At 37.2% G+C, this 22532-nt stretch overlaps 2 protein-coding genes across 2 annotated transcripts; both read left to right on the plus strand.

The window, feature by feature from the left end:
• The first annotated feature begins 5564 nt into the window (after positions 1–5564).
• On the plus strand, positions 5565–6463 carry LOC148113680 (vomeronasal type-2 receptor 26-like). Its single transcript, XM_087891549.1, has one exon. The coding sequence runs from the start codon at positions 5567–5569 to the stop codon at positions 6461–6463; it is 897 nt and encodes a 298-aa protein (XP_087747675.1). The 5' UTR covers positions 5565–5566.
• A 12083-nt stretch (positions 6464–18546) lies between these two features.
• LOC148113681 (vomeronasal type-2 receptor 26-like) lies at positions 18547–21928 on the plus strand. Its single transcript, XM_087893268.1, has 3 exons — positions 18547–18924; positions 20743–20869; positions 20998–21928. Exons 1-3 carry the CDS (start codon positions 18547–18549, stop codon positions 21894–21896), a joined length of 1404 nt encoding a protein of 467 aa, XP_087749394.1. The 3' UTR covers positions 21897–21928.
• Positions 21929–22532: the final 604 nt, after the last annotated feature.

The following is a 22532-nucleotide window of genomic DNA, read 5'->3' on the forward strand; positions in this document are numbered from 1 at the left end:
GGTGTTGGGTTGTGATGATGCTACCTACTTTAGGTAATGAAATGTCTGCAAGAAAGCAACCAAGATCAGAGACCACCAAGAACTCCTCCGTAGAAATCATTGATAAATTTAGAAAAGCTATTTCCTTTCTATTACCATCACAGAAAGGAAACTGTTATTTATACAGAAATGATGCCGCCTTATGAGAATTGTCAATTTACACTTTCAACTACTGAAATTATTTGCAGTATAATGACCAAATTTCATCAACACGTCCTTGCCTTGGCTTTTGCTGTGAAGGAGATCAATGGAGACTCCCAGATCTTAACTAACATCACTCTTGGCTTCCACATCTATGACAGTTACCTCAATGCAAGGATGACCTATCGCACCACACTGGACCTGCTTTTCAAATTCCAGGAATTTGTCCCTAACTACAAATGTGATAGACAGAAGAATCTCATGGCTATCATTGGAGGGCTGGATTTTGTCACATCATCTCATATTGCTGAAATTACAAGTTTCTTCAAGATTCCACAAGTAAGTTGTGAAAGGGCTAAAGAGAACAATTCATTATTCTGTTCTTGATGTTGTTATGGATTAATCAAGGAGCAATAAACATTAGTGTTAGCTTTGTGTTAAGATGTTGTGCCCAATTTAAGGACTAATAGTTAGCATAATTTTGAAACTACAAGAAGTGAGTATCTATAGAGATTCCATACTTGAGGAAAGATTTGAACATAGTGTCCTTTGCTTCTATCAAAATAATTGATCAATCATATGTGTTTGAAATAATTCCAATAAATTCATTTCCATATGAATACCTAGAAGAATTTCAGGAAAACATTTCCTTCCTTGCATATATTTTGTATGAAAACTAGATCTGGACAATTGCATTTGATCTAACAACACAAGAGAATACTACTTCATTTTCTTGCAGCTGACATATGGCTCATTACCCCAAGAGGAATTTGAGACCAGTAAACTCTCTTCACTTTATTTCATGGTCCCAAAAGAGGACCATCAGTACATTGGGATTATCCAACTGCTTCATCATTTCAAGTGGACATGGATCGGGATATTTGCTGTTGACAACAACGATGGAGAAAATTTCTTACAGAAAATGCAGCCCTTACTTTCAGAGAATGGAATCTGCTCATCGTTCATACAAAGGCTTTCACAACTAGTCCACTGGGAAAATTTTCAAGAAGTAATTCAAAGAATCTATATTATTTCTATGAATTGGGTAAATAGCCAAGCCAATGCATTTCTTGTCTATGGAGAATCATTGACAATTATGTGGCTAAGATTTGTGACATTTATAATAGATCCTGAGAGCAAGGAAATTGCATTATTTAGAAGGGTGTGGATCATGACTGCACAGATTGATTTCATATTATCAGGATTTCAAATCAAATGGGATCTCCACATGTTCCATGGGGCTATTTCCTTCACTGTTCATTCAAGAGCAGTTGCAGGTTTCAAGGAGTTTCTCCAGACCATTAATCCCTTTTCAGACTACAGAGATGGGTTTCTGCAGGAAGTTTGGGAACAAGCATTTGATTGTTCATTTCCAAAACCAGAGTTACAAGAAATGCATAATAGGCAATGCACTGGGGAGATGAAGCTTGAGGATCTTCCTGGACCTGCCTTTGAAATGGAGATGACCGGCCAAAGCTACAGTATCTACAATGCTGTTTATGCTGTGGCTCATGCTTTGCAAGCTCTATACATGTTACATTTCAATAGAGAAAAAACTATGATCTGTAAAAATCTTGACCTTCCACATCTCCAGGCTTGGCAGGTATTCCCTTTGCCTTGGACACTTCTTTTATTTCAATACGCAGTTTGATGTAAAATTATGTTTTGATCCCATTGTGGAAAGTCTTAATCTTTTCTGCATGTGGAATCAAGCATGGGAAAGCAACCTAGAAATAAGGAAGAATTTCCAAATGGCGAGAACAATGAACAATTAATTAGTGGAACAGCTTGCCTTCAGTAGTTTTGGATGCTCCAAAATTGGAGATTTTTCTGAAGAGAAGGACAGCCACTTATCTGAAATATCATAGGGTCTCCTCCTTGAGTAGGGTGTTGGATTAGAAGATCTCCAGCCTCCTCTTGACCCTAACCTACTGTTCTTTCTGAAATTGATATAGAAAAAATAGTTTCTGTTGTTATTCTGATCATCGAGAAAATACTGAATAAATTATGGTTTAGATTTCAGTAGAGGTTATTTAGTAAATCACCATACATTGCAAGATTTAAATTACTTTTCGTGGCATCCTCCAAAAATAATCAATTCTCCAAGAATTTTCTACATGGCTCATGGACCTTTCATGGGTAATAAGCTGTGTTTTCTGTCTCTATCAGAGTTTTAGAGTAATGAAGTAAAAGTGGCCCTTCTTGGATGTGGCATCCATAATATGAAACATGAAACTTGTTTGCAATAATCTCTATCTTGCATCTCTCTATGGAGGAATGCTTGAATCTCAGATTCTAAAATTTGAGTAAAGGACAATGAAGAAAGATTAGATATGATCTAGGCTGAATTAGTTCTTTATGTAGAGAATCTAAATCAGGAGTTTCAAACTTGAGGCCCTAAGTGTTCATACTTAATAATAGTTATAGGAAGAATGAGTGAATGAAACTTGAATATGATTTTCTCTTCCCTATTATATTGCTTTTAATTCCCTCTCTCTTTCATTCCTTTTCAAGTAGCTCCATTCATTTCTTCAAGGCACTTCTTTCAACAATTCGGGTGGGGAGAAAGTGTTCCTGAATGAGAAAGGGGAAGCAACAGGTGGATTCGACATCACCAACTTGATCACTTTTCCAAACAGATCGTTTCAGAGAGTTAGAGTTGGAAAGATGGATCTACAGGCTCCAAAGGGGAAGGAACTGTGGATTGATGATGATGTGATTGTCTGGAGTCCAGCTTTTAACCAGGTATCGAATTAGTGAATCCACCATGCCTTAATCCATTATGATCCCATATTCAACATAGACTCTTTAGAAATCTAATTTATATTTTTTAAAATATAAACAATGGCATATTCTTTGAAATGTTTATAGTCAAGCATTCCTCAAATTGACAAAAACAATATTACAATTAAAAAAAAACATGTTTACATATTTGGTGGGCATTTGGAATGTAATTTAGAATTTAGAACCGTAGAAATGATGGTAGATTTTAGGAGAAACCCTCCTATACTACTATCTGTTACAATACTAGAAAACACAGTATCAACAGTAGAGTCCGTCAAGTTTCTAGGTTCTATGTAGGATCCGTTCCAGTCGGGCTTCAGGCCTGAGTATAGCACGGAAATGGCATTGGTTGCATTGGTAATGATCTCTGGAGGGCTCGGGACATGGGTTGTTCCTCTGTTCTGGTCCTATTAGATCTCTCAGCGGCTTTTGATACCATCGCCCATGGTATCATGCTGCTGTCAGCGCTTCGACGCTGGCATAGAGAGCAGAGGAGAGAGAGAGATAAGCTCTGAACTTTTGCCTGTTAAATCCCTTTGAAGTCGGGTTGTCATGGAAATGAGGGGGGAGACATTCCTGGGAAATGACGAGGCAAGAAGTCTGACGAATGTCTTGGAAGATAGCCAACGAGAAGCAGAGATTTGGGGATCAGAAAGGGAGGGATTGGGGGGGCAAAAGGTCAGTCTTGTCTGCATCGAGTCATGATCCGGTGGCTGTGCTCAATTAAAGAAAAGATTTCCTTAAAGATTGGCAGTTTGGAAATTCATTTATTTTGAGATAGCATCAAAGTCTGACAGCTGCGCAAGTTGGAGGGGTTGGGGTGGGGGGGCACCATGTTACGGTGGTTCTCCTCCTTCCTTTCTGACGGTACACGGTCTGTGTTGGCAGGGGGGCAGAGGTTGACCCTGAGGCGCCTTGTATGTGGGGGGCTGCAGGGGTCAGTCCTCTGGCCCTCCTGTTCAACATTTATGTAAAGCCGCTGGGTGAGATCATCTGTGGCTTTGGGGTGGATTTCCATCAGTACACTGATGATACTCAGCTGTACATTTCCACCCCGGGCCACCCCAATGATGCCCTTGAAGTGATGACCCGGTGCCTGGAGGCTGTATGGATCTGGATGGGGAGAAACAAGCTCAGGCTCAATCCCTCCAAGACCGAGTGGCTGTGGTTTCTGGCGTCCCATCATAGTCAGTTGGTTCCATCACTGACTATAGGGGGTGAGATCTTGGCCCCCTCAGAGAGGGTTCGCAACTGGGGTGTCCTCCTGGATTCATAGCTGTCTTTAAAAGACCATCTGATGGCTGTGGCCAGGGGAGCTTTTTATCAGGTTTGCCTGATCCACCAATTGCGTCCATTTCTGGACCGGGACGCCTTGCGCATGGTCACTCATGCCCTCATCACTTCCCATCTGGACTATTGTAGAACTTTCTACATGGTGCTCCCCTTGAAGAGCACCCGGAGGCTCAAGTGGTCCAGAATGCAGCCGCGCGGGTGATTACGGGGCGACTCGATGCTCCTATGTAACACCGTTCCTGCATGAGCTGCATTGGCTCCCGATGGTCTTCCGGGTGCGATTCAAGGTGTTGGTTGCCACCTTTAAAGCACTCCATGGCATAGGACCTGGGTATTTACGGGACCGCCTGACAGGAGACAGGGTCTCCTCAGGGTGCCATAGGGTGCCATAGACAGTGTCGACTGGTGACCCCCAGGGGGAGAGCCTTCTCTTTGGGGGCACCTGCCTTTTGGAAAGAGCTGCCCCCAGAGATTCATCATATTCCCAACCTTCGTACCTTTCGCCACGCCCTTAAAACATTATTATTCTATCAAGCAGGCCTGGCCTAAAATATTATTTTAATGGGTTATTTTATTTTAGATTATTGGCCAAACTATTTAATAATTTTAAATTGTTTTAACTTTTATATTGTTGGTTTTTATCTTGGCTGTACACCACCCTGAGTCCTTCGGGAGAAGGGCAGTATAAAAATTTAATAATAAATAAATAAATAAATAATAAATCATATCTCAAGATTTAAAATGGACACCTAATATCAAAAATATCATCAGAAAAGCACAACAAAGAACGTTCTTTCTGCGCCAACTCAGAAAGTTCAAACTGCCCAAAGAGATGCTAATTCTGTTCCATAGAGGAATTATTGAGTTTGTTTTCTGCACCTCTGTAACTGTTTGGTTTTGATCTGCAACTGAACAAGACACATACAGACTTCAACGGATAATGAGAACTGCAGAAAAAAACAATGAAGTCAATAATCATGTCACACCATTCAGAAACTGTTGTAAAAACCCTCCTTTTCAGAACATTTTCATGTTTATCATTAGGTTCTTCCATTTTCTCGATGCAATGACCCTTGTTTCCCTGGATCCTGGAAAAAGGGGATTGAGGGAAATCAGTTCTGCTGCTATGACTGCGTTCCATGCATGGAGGGGAAGATTTCAAATCAAAATGGTAGGGTAGGAAGTCTACCATTTTTCCTTAGACTTAAGCAAACTTAAATATACAACTTTAGGATGCATAAAATTTATAAAATGAATTTCAGTAATTTGGAATTCCTAGATGACAAATTTCTTGACTTTCCTCCCAGATATGGAAGATTGCTTAGAATGTCCAGAAGATCATTATCCAAATAAAGAAAAGAAAAGCTGCATCCCGAAACTGGTTGTGTTTCTAACCTTTGAAGAAACCATAGGAATTGGTTTATCCTCAGCAACTCTTTGTTTCTCCTTCTTGACATCTTGGATACTTGGTACTTTTATTAAACACAGGGATACCCCCATTGTCAAAGCCAACAACCGGTCCCTCACCTACACTCTCCTTGTCTCTCTTCTGCTCTGTTTTCTCTCCTCTTTGCTCTTCCTCAGCCAACCTGGCAAAGTGACCTGCCTTCTCCGACAATCAATGTTTGGCCTCACTTTCTCTGTGGCCATTTCTAGTGTACTGGCAAAAACCATCACTGTGGTTGTGGCTTTCATGGCGACTAAACCAGGATCCCAGATGAGGAAATGGGTGGGGAAAAGATTGGCCTTTTTCATTGTCCTCTCATGCTCTCTCTTACAAGTATGCATTTGTATCCTTTGGCTGTCAACATCACCTCCATTCCCTGAGTTGGACATGCACTCAGCACTCCAAGAAATGATTTTACAGTGCAATGAGGGGTCAGCTTCATTCTTCTACTGTGTCTTGGGCTACATGGGTATCTTGGCCATCGCCAGCTTTATTGTGGCTTTCCTTGCCCGTAAATTACCTGACAGCTTTAACGAAGCCAAGTTCATCACCTTCAGCATGTTGGCCTTTTGCAGTGTGTGGATCTCCTTCTTTCCAGCGTATCTGAGCACAAAAGGCAAAGCCATGGTAGCTGTGGAGGTCTTCTCCATCTTGTCCTCCAGCGCTGCATTGTTGGGCTGCATATTCCTGCCCAAATGCTACATCATTGTTTTCCGTCCTGACCTCAACCACAGAGAACAACTCACAAAGAGAAATTAGTGTAATGTCGTATTTCTAGCTCAGAGAAATTGCTGAAAAAAGAAATAGAAAGAATGCAGTCTGTAAGAAACATATAAAATTGTAGGAATAATTATTTTTTAATTTTTTGTCAAAGAACGATTTGTGTAAAAAAAATACTTAAAAAAAGAATAGAAAAACTGCTTGCTCTCGAAGGAAGTATTTATAAAACCTATAGCAACATAGTTTTTTTTTTTCTTTCAAGGAAGGTTTTATTAGGGTATTTAAGATCCAGTCATTTTTAAAAAAATTTGATTTGATTTATAAGCCGCCCTTCTCCGGAGACTCAGGGTGGCTTACAATGCGTTAAGCAATAGCTTTCATACTTTTGTATATTTTATACGAAGTCAGCTTATTGCCCCCACAATCCGGGTCCTCATTTTACCTACCATAGAAAGGATGGAAGGCTGAGTCAACCTTTAGCCTGGTGAGATTTGAACTTGCAGTAATTGCAGGCAGCTGATGTTAATAACAGTGCTTTAGTCTGCTGCGCTACCAGGGCTCTTTGTTGAAGCCCATTCCAATATTGAAGCCCATTCCAAAGTTAGCACTTATGTTCCTGCATTTCCATCCTTTTCCTAGATTCTTTAACCTAATCCATTCTCCCTTTCAACAATTCTGTTGAATTTGAATTTCATCTAGGATAAGATCCTATTTCGTTAGGATATTTCAGATATTGACTGAAATGATATCCAATTTTTGCAGTGACGTTTTCATGGGTTTTATACTTTCTATTCCTAAAGCACTATACAAATATACTAAAATGCTGACTACCATTTTATGAATATATATTTAATATAGTGTTATAAAGATATTAGTTTGGATTTGTTAGGGTGCTTTGAAATGTAATATACACTGAGTTTGTGAATCCTGAATATTTAACTGTGTTGAAAAAAAAAAACGGTTTTCATACTGGGTCATAAACATTCACTTCCTACCCATCAATCTATTTCCACTGTAAACTGTTATACCTATTATTAATACCTATTAATAATGCAGGAAATTTATTGAAATGAAATTTTCCCAGGCAAAAAAACCCCCCACAATACAATCCTAGAAATCATTAATAGAGGGATAGGATCAAGATCACGTGAAGTTCTAGTATCACTTTACAAAGCCTTAGTAAAACCACACTCGGAAAACTGCTTCCAGTTCTGGTCACCACAGTATAGAAAAAGATGTTGAGACTCTGAAAAGAGTGTAAAGAGGAGCAATAAGAATGATCAGAGGCCAGAGGCTAAAACATATGAATAACAGTTAGAGGAACTGGGTATGACTAGTCTAGAGAAAAGAAGAAGTGGGAAGACATGATAGCATTTCCTAATAGTAGAGGGAATCCTAAAAGGACAAGAGGGTCTAACTATTTTTAGAATGCCCAAAAGGCAAGACAAGAAACAAGGAATGGAAATTAAACAAGGAGGAAAGCAACCTAGAACTAAGGAGAAATTTTCTAACGGTGAGTGCAATCATCTAATGGAATAGCTTCCCTTCAAGAAGTTGGTGGTGCTTCATCCCTGGAAGTTTTGACAAACAGACTGGACAATCATTTGTTTGAAATGGTATAGGACAGTGATGGTTAACCTTTTTGCCGTCATGTGCCAAAAGCAGAGAGGTTATGGGGGGGCTCACATGCACATGTCCCCACACCCATATTCCAATGCCCCCCTATGCATGCATGCACAGCTCTTCTATGTTCCCCCCCACTTTTGGCACATAAAGGCAAAAGGGTTTCAGGTGGACCAGGTAGGCCCGTTTTTCACTCCCCCCCCCAGGTTCCAGAGGCTTTCTTGTAGCCTGGGGAGGGCAAAAAAGCCTTCCTCTCCCTGGAGGCCCTCTGAAGCTGGAAACGTCCATTTCCTGACTTCCAAAGGGCCTGGAAGGCCTAAAAACCAGCTGGGAACTGGAGCTGAGCTGGGCATGCTCATGTGCCCACAGATATGACTCCATGTGCCACCTGTGGCACACGTGTCAAAGGTTTACCATCATGAGTATAGTATCTGCTGCTTAGTGGGGAGGAATGGACAAGAAGACCTTCAAGGTCCTTTCCAACTCTATTATTTCATGTTCTTTATATGCTTCCTTCTGTCTCCCCCTTTATTCAAAATGTAAACTGACTAATGGCCATAATAAAAAATCTGGCATTTTTCATGGCTTGTTTTCTGGCATGGACAAGGGGTTGGGGACCTCTGCTTTAAGTTATGTTAAAGTGTTTGCAATAGAATGTATGAAACTTCGGTACAAGAACAGTTTTGAAGATTTTTAGTGAGCTTAAGATCAGGAAATAAAAGGTATGGAAATTAAAGATAAAAATACAAATTACAAGCATGTGCAGATGAACTGGTGTTTATTTTGGAAGAGCCATTGGAAACTAGACCCAAGCTAATAGGAAAAATAGAAGAATATGGAGAAGTTGCAGGATTGAAAATAAATAAAGAAAAAAATCAAATTACTAGTTAAGAACTTTACAGATAAACAGAAAAAATGAATTGACAAATGCCCTGGAAGTGATGCTTTCTTTATTCCACATGAGTGATACCATATCTTCAAATAGAAAACAATAGATTTTCTCCTTAGGTGCATTCTCAGATATAGAGTAACCCTGGATCAATTTTAAAATGAAGTATTGGATTGTATATACTTTGTGATTGGTTGGCTGGAAGGCAAACCGTTTTCACAATAACAAAAGCATGAAGATGTTTTTGGTAATGTTTTTGGTGCATAAAGTAGTTACTCTGAAATGCCCTGCAAGTGATGCTTTCTTTATTCCACATGAGTGGTACCAGCCTGGAGACTTCATCATTGGAGGCATGGCATCTCACTTCACCTACCACCTTTATGAAATTAAATTTAGTGAAAATCCTTCTAAGAAACCTTATGAAATACCAAGGTAAGAATTATTTCCTCTCTCTTAACTTACTCAGATTTTCAAAAATCCTTTATATGATTAAAAGAGATTTGCGCAGAATCATATGATTTTTAACATCATGTAGGCTGTTTCTTTCTTTCAGTTGTATCTGTTTATGAGGGAAGAAATAACCTTTATATTATTTTAAAGTCTTTGACATGAAATATACCAAACTTCAGACCAAGAAACCTCTATTTGAAGATTTACTGACATACAGATAATTTTTAGAAAGATTTGGCATTATCTCTCCGCACAAAACATACATATGGTAAATAAGTGATATCGCCTGAAGCTGTTCATAAACCATTTTTTGAAAACGTCATAGAAAATATAGTACTTTGAAAAAATTGACCACTTGTATTTGTTGCAGTACATATGTCTTGGAAGTCAAGAAAATGCTTTGTAAAAGAAATTTGAGCTCTGTAGAAATTACCAGTATAAGAGAATATTTTAGTTCAGGATTGAAATGAGGGGTCCTCTGACATTGAGTGTTTTCTTGCAGATAAGATCATCGGTGTTGGGTTGTGATGATGTTACCTACTTTGGGTAACAAAATGTCTGCAAGAAAGCAACCAAGATCAGAGATCACCAAAAATCCCTCTGTAGAAATTATTGATAATTTTAGAAAAGCTATTTTCTTTCTATTGCCATCACAGATGGCATATTGTTATTTATACAGAAATGATGCCACCTTATGAGAATTGTCAATTTACACTTTCAACAATTGAAATTATTTGCAGTATAATGACCAAATTTCATCAACATGTCCTTGCCTTGGCTTTTGCTGTGAAGGAAATCAATGAAGACTCCCAGATTTTACCTAACATCACTCTTGGGTTTCACATCTATGACAGTTACCTCAAGGGAAGGATGATCTATCGCTGCACCCTGGACCTGCTTTTCAAATCCCAGGAATTTGTCCCTAACTACAAATGTGATAGACAGAAGAATCTCAGGGCTATTGTTGGGGGACTGGATTCTGTCACATCATCTCATATTGCTGAAATTACAGGATACTTCAAAATTCCACAAGCAAGTTGCAAAAGGGCTAAAGAGAACAATTCATTATTCTGTCCTTGATGTTGTTATGGATTAATCAAGGAGCAATAAACATTAGTGTTATCTTTGTATTAAGATGTTCTGACTGGCTTAAGGTCTACTAGTTAGCATAATTTTGAAACTACAAGAAGTGAGTATCTAGAAAGATTCCATACTTGAGGAAAGATTTGAACATAGTGTCCTTTGCTTCTATCAAAATAATTGATCAATCATATGTGTTTGAAATAATTCCAATAAATTCATTTCCATATGAATACCTAGAAGAATTTCAGGAAAACATTTACTTCCTTGCATATATTTTGTATGAAAACTAGATCTGGACAATTGCATTTGATCTAACAACTCAAGAGAATACAGGTGAAACTCGAAAAATTAGAATATCATGCAAACGTTCATTTATTTCAGTAATGCAACTTAAAAGATGAAACTAATATATGAGATAGACTCATTACATGCAAAGCGAGATAGTTCAAGCCTTGATTTATCATAATTTTGATGATTATGGCTTACAGCTCATGAAAACCCCAAATTCTAAATTATCCCAAAATTAAAAATAGTTTGTCCTGGATCAAATAGCCACATTTGATGGAAGACTCCTCCCCAAGAACTTTTCTTTTCTCTTACCAATGATCTGCTGATTTTACTGTCAAATCTGGTTTTCTGGAAATGCTGCCCCCTGAATTTGAATGGGAGCACTTAAGAATGATCCAATATGACTTTTTGACCACCATGGACCCAGTTGGGGAGGGAAGTCTTGAAGACTCCCATTCCCTCTGGAAGTGATTCAAAAGTCACTGGGTATATCCATCTCCCTCATTTTTTAAATCATGCATCAGATTTTAACTTTCAATTTTTGAATGTATTGTGTGTGTGTGTGTGTGTGTGTGTGTGTGTGTGTGTGTGTGTTTGCTTTAAAATTTGATCAGTGGTTGAATGCTGATTTATTTCAATTCTTGTTGAAAACCCCTTGTGCAAAATATGCTGGCACATGTAATTTCAGATAAAGATATACAAAAAGTTCTAGACTGAAAAGATATTCTCACAGCTGGAGAATTAACTGAGTTGATTTGATCTGTTCCTCTGAACTTTAAGCCTGCCTATCCCTACAATATTATGACTCTGATTGAATGGGGAAGTGACAAATTCTTTCTTCCTATGAAGATTGAGGGAGATGGATGGATTTATTACACCTAACCAGAAACCACTTCTATTTTGATTTTGATGGGGAGATAGACTTATTATGACTGAATTTATTATATTTAATTAGACAACAATTGATAAGAGATGGCATTAATCAACCATATTTTAATCCACTGTGAACTCATATTGTACATACTGTCATCTCTGTAGAAATCCAATTTCTGTCTTTAATATAAAGCAAGCATTCATCAAAATGACATTACCATGTAAAGGCTATGTTTGCCTTTTGGGGTTGCATTAACATTAGAAATCACAAGAGTGGCAATTTTTCCAACCACATATTGTCACCATATTCAACTATTTACTCATATAAAGTACCTTTTGTACAGCATTGTAATTTCTACATTTTTTAATCTTCACTATAACTCCTAGTTGATTCAGTGTTCATTTGGGAAGTCAAAAATAATTTCTGTCCATTAAAGAGAAGTTAAGGTTTTTAAACTGTTCAAAAAACAGTTTAAATGGTTCTTTTCAAACCATTTTGATGTTGGTCACCAGGTTCTTCCGCTTTCTAGATGTAATGATCCCTGTTTCTCTGGTTCCTGGAAAAAGGGGATCGTGGAAAATCAGTTCTGCTTGAAGGAAGATCCACCTACTATTGAGGAATGGACATTAAAAGTTGTGCATTTGGCGGAAATGGCAAAAATTTCATCATACCTTAAAGACCATTCAAATGAGAGATATATATCAGAATGGAGAAAATGGATTGATTACATACAGAAGAAGTATCCGAATAAGAAGATTCATATAGCTTATGAATGAAATAATATTAAGTAGTTTATGTTTGTTTTTTCTGAGTTATAAGGAGTTAAGGACCTAGGGAGAATATGAAATGTAATAATTTGTTAGCACATTTTAGTTCTTGGTTTGTGAATGCTATACCCTGTGCTCGTTCTGGGAAGTCTAGGGAGGGGGGTGAGGGGAGGGAGGGGAAGGGAGGGTGGGAAGGGGAGGGGGGTTGAGGGGGGAAGGGTGGGGGGGTGAAAATGTTTGTATTTTTCATAAAACTTTTCAATAAAAAAAAAAAAAAGAAAATCAGTTCTGCTGCTATGACTGTGTCCCATGCCCAGAAGGGAAGATTTCAAATCTAAATGGTAGGGTAGCAGTTGTACTATTTTTCATTACACTTTAAAAAATATTAATAAACTACTTGCTGAATAAAATTAATAAGGTGATTTTCTAGAATATGGAATGCATAGATAATAAAACTCCTTTACTTTTCCTTCAGATATGGAAGATTGCTTTGAATGTTCAGTAGATCATTATCCAAATGAAGAAAAGAAAGGATGTATCCTGAAACTGCTGGTTTTTCTAACTTTTGAAGAAACATTAGGAATTGGTTTAGCCTCAGCAGCTTTTTGTTTCTTCTTCTTGACTTCTTGTGTACTTGGAACTTTTATTAAGCACAGGGACACTCCCATTGTCAAAGCTACTAACCGGTCCCTCACTTACATGTTCCTTGTGTCTCTTCTGCTCTGTTTTCTCTCTTCTTTCTTCTTCCTCAGCCAACCTGGCAAAGTGACCTGCCTTCTCCAACAATCAATGTTTGGCATCACTTTTTCAGTGTCCATTTCTAGTGTACTGGCCAAAACCATCACCGTGGTTGTTGCTTTCATGGCCACTAAACCAGGATCTCAGATGAGAAAATGGGTGGGGAAAAGGTTGGCCTTTTCGATTGTCCTTTCATGCTCTCTATTACAAGTATGGATTTGTATTCTATGGTTGTCGACATCTACCCAATTCCCTGAGTTGGACATGCACTCAGAGATGCATGAAATGATTTTACAGTGCAATGAGGGTTCAGTTTTTTTCTTCTACTGTGTCTGGGGCTACATGGGTATCTTGGCCATCGCCAACTTTATGGTAGCTTTCCTTGCCCGTAAATTACCTGACAGTTTTAATGAAGCCAATTTCATCACCTTCAGCATGTTGGCCTTTTGCAGTGTGTGGATCTCCTTCTTTCCATCCTATCTGAGCACAAAAGGCAAAACCATGGCAGCCACCAGCGCTGCATAACTGGGATGCATATTCCTGCCAAAGTGCTACATCATTGTTTTGTGCCCTGACCTCAACCACAGGGAACAACTGACAAAGAGAATTTAGTAAATCATGTGATCTTTCTTTCTAGGTAAAATTGCTGAGAAAAAGAATAGAAAAATTGTTTACTGTCTACAGGAACTATATATAAAACCTAAGGAAACATAGTTTGTTTTGTTTTTCTGTCAAGGAAGGATTTATGTAGGGTATTTAAGATTAATTCATATTTAAACTCATTCCACAGTAAGTGCTCATGTTTCTGCATTTGCATCATTGTCCAAGATTCTTTAACCTAATCCATTCTCCCTTTCAACACTCTTGTTGAACTTGACTTTGATCTAGTTTTCTTATTTGCTATTAGGATATTTCAGATATTGATTCAAATGATGTCCAATATTTGCAGAGATATGTTCCTGCATTTTACACTTTCAATTCCTAAAGCACTATACAAATATAGTAAGAAGCTGACTACCATTTTATGAATATATATTTAATACAGTGCTAAAGGATATTAGTTTGGATTTGTTAGGGTTCTTTGAAATATACAATGAGTTTGTGAATCCTGAATATTTAACTGTATTGGAAGAAAACGACTTTCATACTGGGTCATAACGATTCATTCTCTACCCACAAATCTCTTTCCACTGTAAACTGTTATCAAGATTAATAATATGGGAAATTTATTGGAATGAAATTTTCCCAGGCAAAAAACAACAACACAATACAATCCTAAAAAGCATTAATAAAGGGATACCTAACCCTAATCCTATACCGGCTCTCTTGTACATATTTGACAAACAAACAAACAAACAAACAAACAAACAAACAAACAAACAAACAAACGTGCCTCTACTCCTTCTACAAAATTATTGGCAAGTATGGTGGCTTCAGTCTATGCCAAAAATCTTCCATACTAGGCAGCTCTGCCAACTAATGTGCCATCCAGCCTTGGAAAGATCTTCACATCCAGCCTTGGCAAGATCGACCCCTGATTGTTGACCAATAGGCACTTACTGAAGGTATGCCATGTTGGATGCCTTTGAACAGACAGTGAATCCCACACCTGTTTCAAAACCACCTTTAGCCAGTTCTGCACTACATTAATAGAGGGATAGAAGCAGGATCGCATAAAGTTCTAGCATCACTTTACAAAGCTTTAGTAAAACCACACTTGGAAAACTGTATCCAGTTCTGGTCACCACAGTATACAAATTTGCATTCACGTCGATCTTAAAGTAGAAAATAATAGATTTTCTCATTAGGTGCATTCTCAGATATAAACCTTGGATCAATCTTTAGATGAAGTATTGGATTATATGTACTTTCTGATCAGTAGGATGGAGGGGAAAACATTTTCACAATAACAAAAGTATGAAGATGTTTCTTGTAATGTTTTTAGTACACAAAGTAGTTTCTCTGGAGACTAAAACATATGAAGAACTGTTACAGGAACTGGGCATGGCTAGTCTAGTGAAGAGAAGGATCGGGGGATAAAGGATAGCAGTGTTCCAATGTTTAAGGGGCTGCCACAGAGAGGAAGGGGTCAAGCTATTTTCCAAAGCACCTGAAAGCCAGACAAGGAGTAATGGATGGAAACTGAACAAGGGGAGATTTAACCTGCAAATAAGGAGAAATTTTCTGACAGTGAGAACAATCAAACAATGGAACAACTTGCCTTCGGAAGTTGTGTGAGCATCATCACTGGAGGCTTTCAAGAAGAGAACTAGACTGCCATTTGTCAGAAATGGTGTAGGATGTCCTGCTTGGGCGGGGGCTTCGACTAGTTAACCTATGAGGTCTATTCCAACTCTAATTTGTAACCTTACTTTTATACAGGCTTATGACATACCATATAAAGAGTTGTTTTTTTTCTGTTAATAATCTCAGCCAGTTCCCCCAAAATTTCTGATACGAGTAAAAGTGTTTTAGCATAAATGTAGGCTCTTTATCTAATGTAAGCCACTCTGTCTTTCAACTATTTCTAGTTGTGGGAGAAGAAATAATATTCTTTCGATTTTATTAAAGCATTTGGAATAGAATGTAGGAAATTTTGGTGCAAGAAATATTTTGAAGATTTTTAGTGAGCTCAAGACATTTTTTTTAAAAAAGTTGTGCATTGTTACTCTCCGCAAAACATACATAAAATAAATGATTTCCTCCTGGGGGATCTGTTCACATTCTATTTTGTGAAAAATTGGTAGAAAATAAATGTGGCAGCTTCAAAAAACACTTTCAACAATTTCAACAACTAAACATATATTTTATTGAAAATATCTCTTATATTATTTTCATTGGCATTTAGTCATTTAAAAAAAATAGTTGAACCATTAACCAATTATTATCTCATCAAAACAAAATAATTATCTCCTACAGGAATCACCATATTTTCTTAGCTAGGCCAAAACACCAAAGGCTGCACAAAAGAGAATGATATTCAAAAACAATCAAGGTATTAGCTTGGAGATAAAAAAACACTTGAACCACAGGAAGTTTGACACAAGGGTAATAATAGCTCTGTCAGATTCACTGCTTCAGGTTTCTACCCTTTGTTCTCTTCTGCCAGAGTATCTGTTCAAGTATATTCAAGATATAAATTTGCGTTCACATGGATCTTCAAATAGAAAATGATAGATTTTTCTTATTAGGTGCATTCTCAGATATAAACCTTGGATCAATCTTAGATGAAGGATTGGATGATAGGTACTTCCCAATCGGTAGGATGGAGGGGAAAACCTTTTCACAATAACAAAAGCATTAAGATGTTTCTTGTGATGTTTCTGGTGCATAAAGTAGTTACTCTGAGTTGTCCTGCAAGTGATGCTTTCCCTGTTCCACATGAGTGGTACCAGCCTGGTGACTTCATCATTGGTGGGATGACATCTCAAATGGGCTATCACTTTTTTGAAATTAAATTTAGTGAAAATCCTTCTAGGAAACCTTATGACATACCAATGTAAGATTTTTTTTTCTCTATCTAATGTTACCTAGATTTTCAAAAATACTTCATATGACTAAAATCTTCTTTGTGCACAAATGCAGGGTATTTAATATAATCTCTGCCTTTGTTTCTTTCAATTGTATCATGTTATGAAAGAAGAAATAACATTCTTTACATTATGTTAGAGTCTTTCACATGAAATGAACCAAATTTCAGATCAGGAAGACTCTATTTGAACATTTACTGAGGTAAAGATAATTTTTAGAAAGATTTAAATGTTTTTTGAAAGATTTAGCATTCTCTCTCCTCACAAAACATACATAGAGAGGCACGATTTTTACAGAGGCAGGATTGAGAGCATTTTGACAAAGTGCATCACTCTTTGGTTTAGTGGCAGCAGTGCCTCAGATAGAAAGTCCATTCAGAGAGTAGTAAGGACAGCTGAGAAGTTTATAGCAATCTCACTTCCTGTTATTCAGGATACTGTTTATAAATACTATATGCTTAGTGTTCAACCGTTTTTCTCACCATGTAAATGTATACATCAGAACTAGACTGTATTGTTTCTCTGGGTCTAATAATATATGTAGGTATATACATCATTTGTATTTATTATTTATTTATTTTGTCAAAATTTATTTATTTTAACAACATTTTTAATGTTGTTTAATGTATGCCAATTAGTGTACATTCAAAGTGACAATAAACTTATTCTAAGTTCTAAAAAAATAATAATACAGGAAATAAGTGATTCCCGCAGAATCTGTTCATATACCATTTTCTGAAAATACCATAGAAAATAATTATAGTACTTGGAAAAAAGTCATTACTTGTATTTGTTGCAGTACATATTTGTTGGAGGTCACGGAAAGGCTATGTAAAATAAATTTGAACTCTGTAAAAATTACTAATAAAGGAGAATATTTTAGTTCAGGATGGAAATCTGAACCCTAGGATCGAGGGGTCCTAGGCAGTGCTAGGCAGTAATAATGTTACCTATTTTAAATTTTTGCAGTATATTCACCAAATTTCATCAACATGTCCTCGCCTTGGCCTTTGCTATCATGGAGATCAATAAGGACTCCCAGATCTTACCTAACGTCACTCTTGGGTTCCACATCTATGACAGTTACTGCAATTCAAGGATGACCTATCGCACCACTCTGGACCTACTGTTCAAATCCCAGCAATTTGTCCCTAACTACAAGTGTGATAGCGAGAAGAATCTCATGGCTATCATTGGGGGACTGGATTTTGTCACATCATCTCGTATTGCTGAAATTACAGGATTCTTCAAAATTCCACAAGTAAGTTGTGAAATGGCTGAAGGGGAAAAAATTATATTCTGTTCTTGGTGTTCTGTTGTATTAATTAAGGATCATTAAAGATTAAGCTTAGATTTCTATCAAAATGTTGTCCCTGACTTAAGGCCTATTAGTTAGCATAATTTTGAAACTATAATATACAAGATTATACACAATTATATATACAATATAAAAATACAAGAAGTGAGTATCCACTGACACTCCATCCCCAATGGAACATAGAGTTCTTTGTTTCTACCAAAATAATTGATCAATTATATTTGTTTGAAATAATGCCAATAAATTCATTTCCATATTAATACCGAGAAGAATTTCAGGAAACCAACTGCTTTCTTGAATATATTTTGTATGAATACTAGATCTGGACAATTGCATTTGATCTTACAACTCAAGACAATACTACTTCACTTTCTTGCAGCTGACATACGGCTCATTACCCCAAGAAGAATTTGAGACCAGTAAACTCTCTTCATTTTATTTCATGGTCCCCAAAGAAGACCATCAGTACACTGGTATTATCCAACTGCTTCATCATTTCAGGTGGACATGGATTGGGATATTTATTGTTGATAACAACGATGGAGAAAATTTCTTACAGAAAATGCAGCCCTTACTTTCAGAGAATGGAATCTGCTCATCGTTCATAGAAAGGCTTGCACAACTAATCCACATGGAAGACTTCCCAGAAGTATATCAAACAATCTCAATTATTTCCATGAATTGGATCAATAGCCGAGCTAGTGCATTTCTCGTCTATGGAGAATCAGTGCCAATTATGTATCTAAGATTTGTAACATTTATGATAGATCCGGAAAGCAAGGAAATTGCATTATTTAGAAGGGTGTGGATCACAACTGCACAGATTGATTTCATATTATGTGGATTTCAAATCCGTTGGGATCTCCACATGTTCCATGGGGCTATTTCCTTCACTGTTCATTCAAGAGCAGTTGCAGGTTTTAAGGAATTTCTTCAGACTGTAAATCCTCTTTCAGTCTCCAGAGATGGATTTCTGCAGGATGTTTGGGAACAAGCATTTGATTGTTCATTTCGAAAACCAGAATTACAAGAAATGCAGAGTAGGAAATGCACTGGGGAGATGAAGCTGGAGGATCTTCCTGGACCTGCCTTTGAAATGGGGATGACTGGCCAAAGCTACAGCATCTACAATGCTGTTTATGCTGTGGCTCATGCTTTGCAGGCTGTATACACATTGCATTTCAATAGGAAACGTATAATCTGTAAACATCCTGATTTTTCACATCTCCAGGCTTGGCAGGTATTTCCTTTGCCTTGGACACTTCTTTTATTTCAATAAGCAATTTGACTTAGAATTATGTTTTGATCCCATTGTGGAAAGTCTTAATATTTTCCGCATGTGGAATGAAGCATGAGAAAGCAACCTAGGAATAAGGAGGAATTTCCTGATGGTGAGAACAATGAACAATCAATTAGTGGATACTGTTACAAACTCGTCAATTAGCTTTCTATCAATGAGGAAAGATTAGATATGATCTCGGTGAAAGTAGTTTTTTAAGTAGTGAATCTAATTCATAATTTAAAGAATTACAAACTTACAAAACTCTTGTTCCATTTTTCTTCAGTTAATTCCTACTTTTCCTTATATCAAACATATAGTCAATATCTATATATAGATATCCATATATCATGCAATATTGATTATCAAATTTCTAAGCTTAATAATATTATAGGAATGAGAAGAATGAGTGAATGAAACTTGGATATGATTTACTCTCCTCTATTACATTGCTTTTAATTCCCTCTCTCTTTCATTCCTTTTCAAGTAGCTCCATTCATTTCTTCAAGGCATTTCTTTCAACAATTCAGCTGGGGAAGGAATGTCCCTGAATGAGAATGGGGAAGCAACTGGTGGATTCGACATCACCAACTTGATAACTTTTCCAAACAGATCCTTTCAGAGAGTCAACATTGGAAAGATGGATCTACAGGCTCTAAAAGGAAAGGAATTATTCATTGATGAAGATCTAATTGTCTGGCACCCAGCTTTTAACCAGGTATCGAATTAGTGATTCCACCTTAATCCATTATGATCCCATATTGAACATAGTCTCTTTAATAATCTAATTTCTATTTTTAAATAAACAATGGCATATTCATTCAAATGTTGTGGATGATCAAAGATTCCTCAAATTGACAAATATGATATTACAATGTGAAAGCCAGGATTTCATATTTGGTGGGCATTTCCACTTGAAATCACAAGAACGACCATGTTTCCATGAGATTCTCATCATGTGCTGGGATATACTTCCCCTTCCCTTCAGACAGGAGCTTTTGTACATCATTATAAATTCTACATTATTTTAAGTTGTTGATGAAGTTGTTAAATTCTGTATCCTTTTGGGAAGTCAATCATCATGTTACCCCATTAAGGAGAAAATTCAGAAACTCTTTTAAAAATTCTCCTTTTGAAAACATTTTTTATTTATTTATTTATTTATTTATTTATTTATTTATTTATTTATTTATTTATTTATTTATTTATTTATTTATTTATTTATTCATTCATTCATTCATTGGTTCAATTTATATGCCGCCCTTTTTGTATATACTGTACCTGCTTAGTAGGGCTTTTGGCCCCCCCTAAGTGGTGCTCTTTTTTATACAAAGTCAGCTTATTGCCCCCAGAATACGTGTCCTCATTTTACCTTGAGCCTGATGAGATTTGAACTTGTAGCAATTGCAGGAAGCTGGTGCTACTTAATAGCACTTTAGTCTGCTGCGCCAACAAGGCTCTTTTCATGTTTATCACCAGGTTCTTCCACTTTCTCGATGTAATGATCCTTGTTTTGCTGGATCCTGGAAGAAAGGGATTGAGGGAAATCAGTTCTGCTGCTTTGACTGTGTTCCATGCCCTGAAGGGAAGATTTCCGATCAAAATGGTAAGGTACAAATTTTACCACATTTCATTAGACTTAAGCAAACTTTAAACTACATGGGTGCATAAAAATAAAGTGATTTTCAATAATTTGGAAGGCCTAGATGACAAATTCCTTGATTTTCCTTCTAGATATGGATGACTGTTTTCAATGTTCAGAAGATCATTATCCAAATAAAGAAAAGAAAGGCTGTATCCTGAAACCGGTTGTGTTTCTAAAATTTGAAGAACCATTAGGAATTGGCTTAGCCTCAGCAGCTCTTGGGTTATTCTTTCTGACATCTTGGGTTCTTGGAACATTTTTTAAGCACAGGGATTCTCCCATTGTAAAAGCCAATAATCGGTCCCTTACCTACACCCTCCTTGTGTCTCTTCTGCTCTGTTTTCTTTCCTCTTACTTCTTTCTCAGACGTCCTGGCCAAGTAATCTGTCTTCTCCGACAAACAATGTTTGGCATCACTTTCTCAGTGGCCATTTCTAGTGTACTGTCCAAAACTATCACTGTGGTTGTGGCGTTCATAGCCACTAAACCAGGATCTCAGATGAGGAGATGGGTGGGGAAAAGATTGGCTTTTTGTATTGTCCTTTCATGCTCTCTCTTACAAGTATGCATTTGTATTCTTTGGTTGTCGACATTTCCTCCATTCCCTGAGTTGGACATGCACTCAGAGCTCCAAGAAATGATTTTACAATGCAATGAGGGTTCAGCTTTCTTCTTCTACTGTGTCTTAGGCTACATGGGTATCTTGGCCATCGCCAGCTTTATTGTGGCTTTCCTTGCCCGTAAATTACCCAACACCTTTAATGAAGCCAAGTTCATCACCTTCAGCATGCTGGCCTTCTGCAGTGTGTGGGTCTCCTTCTTTCCAGCTTATCTGAGCACAAAAGGCAAAGCCATGGTAGCTGTGGAGGTCTTCTCCATCTTGTCCTCCAGTGCTGCGTTACTGGGATGCATATTCCTGCCAAAATGCTACATCATTGTATTCCGGCCTGACCTCAACCACAGGGAGAATCTCACAAAGAGAAATTAGTACATCATGTGATCTTTCTTTCTAGGTAAAATTGCTGGAAAAAAAAGAATAAAAAAACTGTTTACAGTCTACAGGACTGTAGGAACATAGTTTTGTATTGTTTTTCTGTCAAGGAAGGATTTATGTAGGGTATTTACGATTTATTCATATTTAAGCCCGTTCCATAGTAAGTGCTCATGTTGCTACATTTGCATCATTGTCCAAGATTCTTTAACCTAATCCATTCTCCTTTTCAACACTCCCATTGAATTTGACCTTGATGTAGTTTTCTTATTTGCTATTAGGATATTATTTACTATCAATATATTAGGATATATTGACTCAAATGATGTCCAATATTTTCCTGGGTTTACACTTTCAATTCCTAAAGCACTATACAAATATAATAAAAACCTGACTACCATTTTATGAATATATATTTAATACAGTGTTGAAGGATATTAAGTAGGATTTGTTGGGAAATATAATCATAATCATAATAATCATGTTTGTCAAGCTTATATAAGATAATAGGTAAAAGTATAAACATTATTTGAATACATGGAAAGAGTAAGTAAAAAGGAATATTAGGACAGGAACAGTAGGCACGCTGGTGCACGTATGCATGCCCCTTACAGACCTCTTAGGAATAGGGTG

Source organism: Pantherophis guttatus, chromosome 4 (assembly GCF_059756535.1).
Source record: "Pantherophis guttatus breed Tessera chromosome 4, ASM5975653v1, whole genome shotgun sequence".
Classification (NCBI taxonomy): Eukaryota; Metazoa; Chordata; class Lepidosauria; order Squamata; family Colubridae; genus Pantherophis; species Pantherophis guttatus.

What these genes read in the sequence shown, in the direction of transcription:
- LOC148113680 (XM_087891549.1), top strand. Translation starts at nt 5,567, where the DNA reads ATGGAAGATTGCTTAGAATGTCCAGAAGATCATTATCCAAATAAAGAA.
- LOC148113681 (XM_087893268.1), top strand. Translation starts at nt 18,547, where the DNA reads ATGCAGCCCTTACTTTCAGAGAATGGAATCTGCTCATCGTTCATAGAA. An exon ending in TTAAGGAATTTCTTCAGACT is followed by an intron (nt 18,925 to 20,742) that starts GTAAATCCTCTT and finishes GTTTATCACCAG; the next exon opens with GTTCTTCCACTTTCTCGATG. An exon ending in GAAGATTTCCGATCAAAATG is followed by an intron (nt 20,870 to 20,997) that starts GTAAGGTACAAA and finishes TTTTCCTTCTAG; the next exon opens with ATATGGATGACTGTTTTCAA.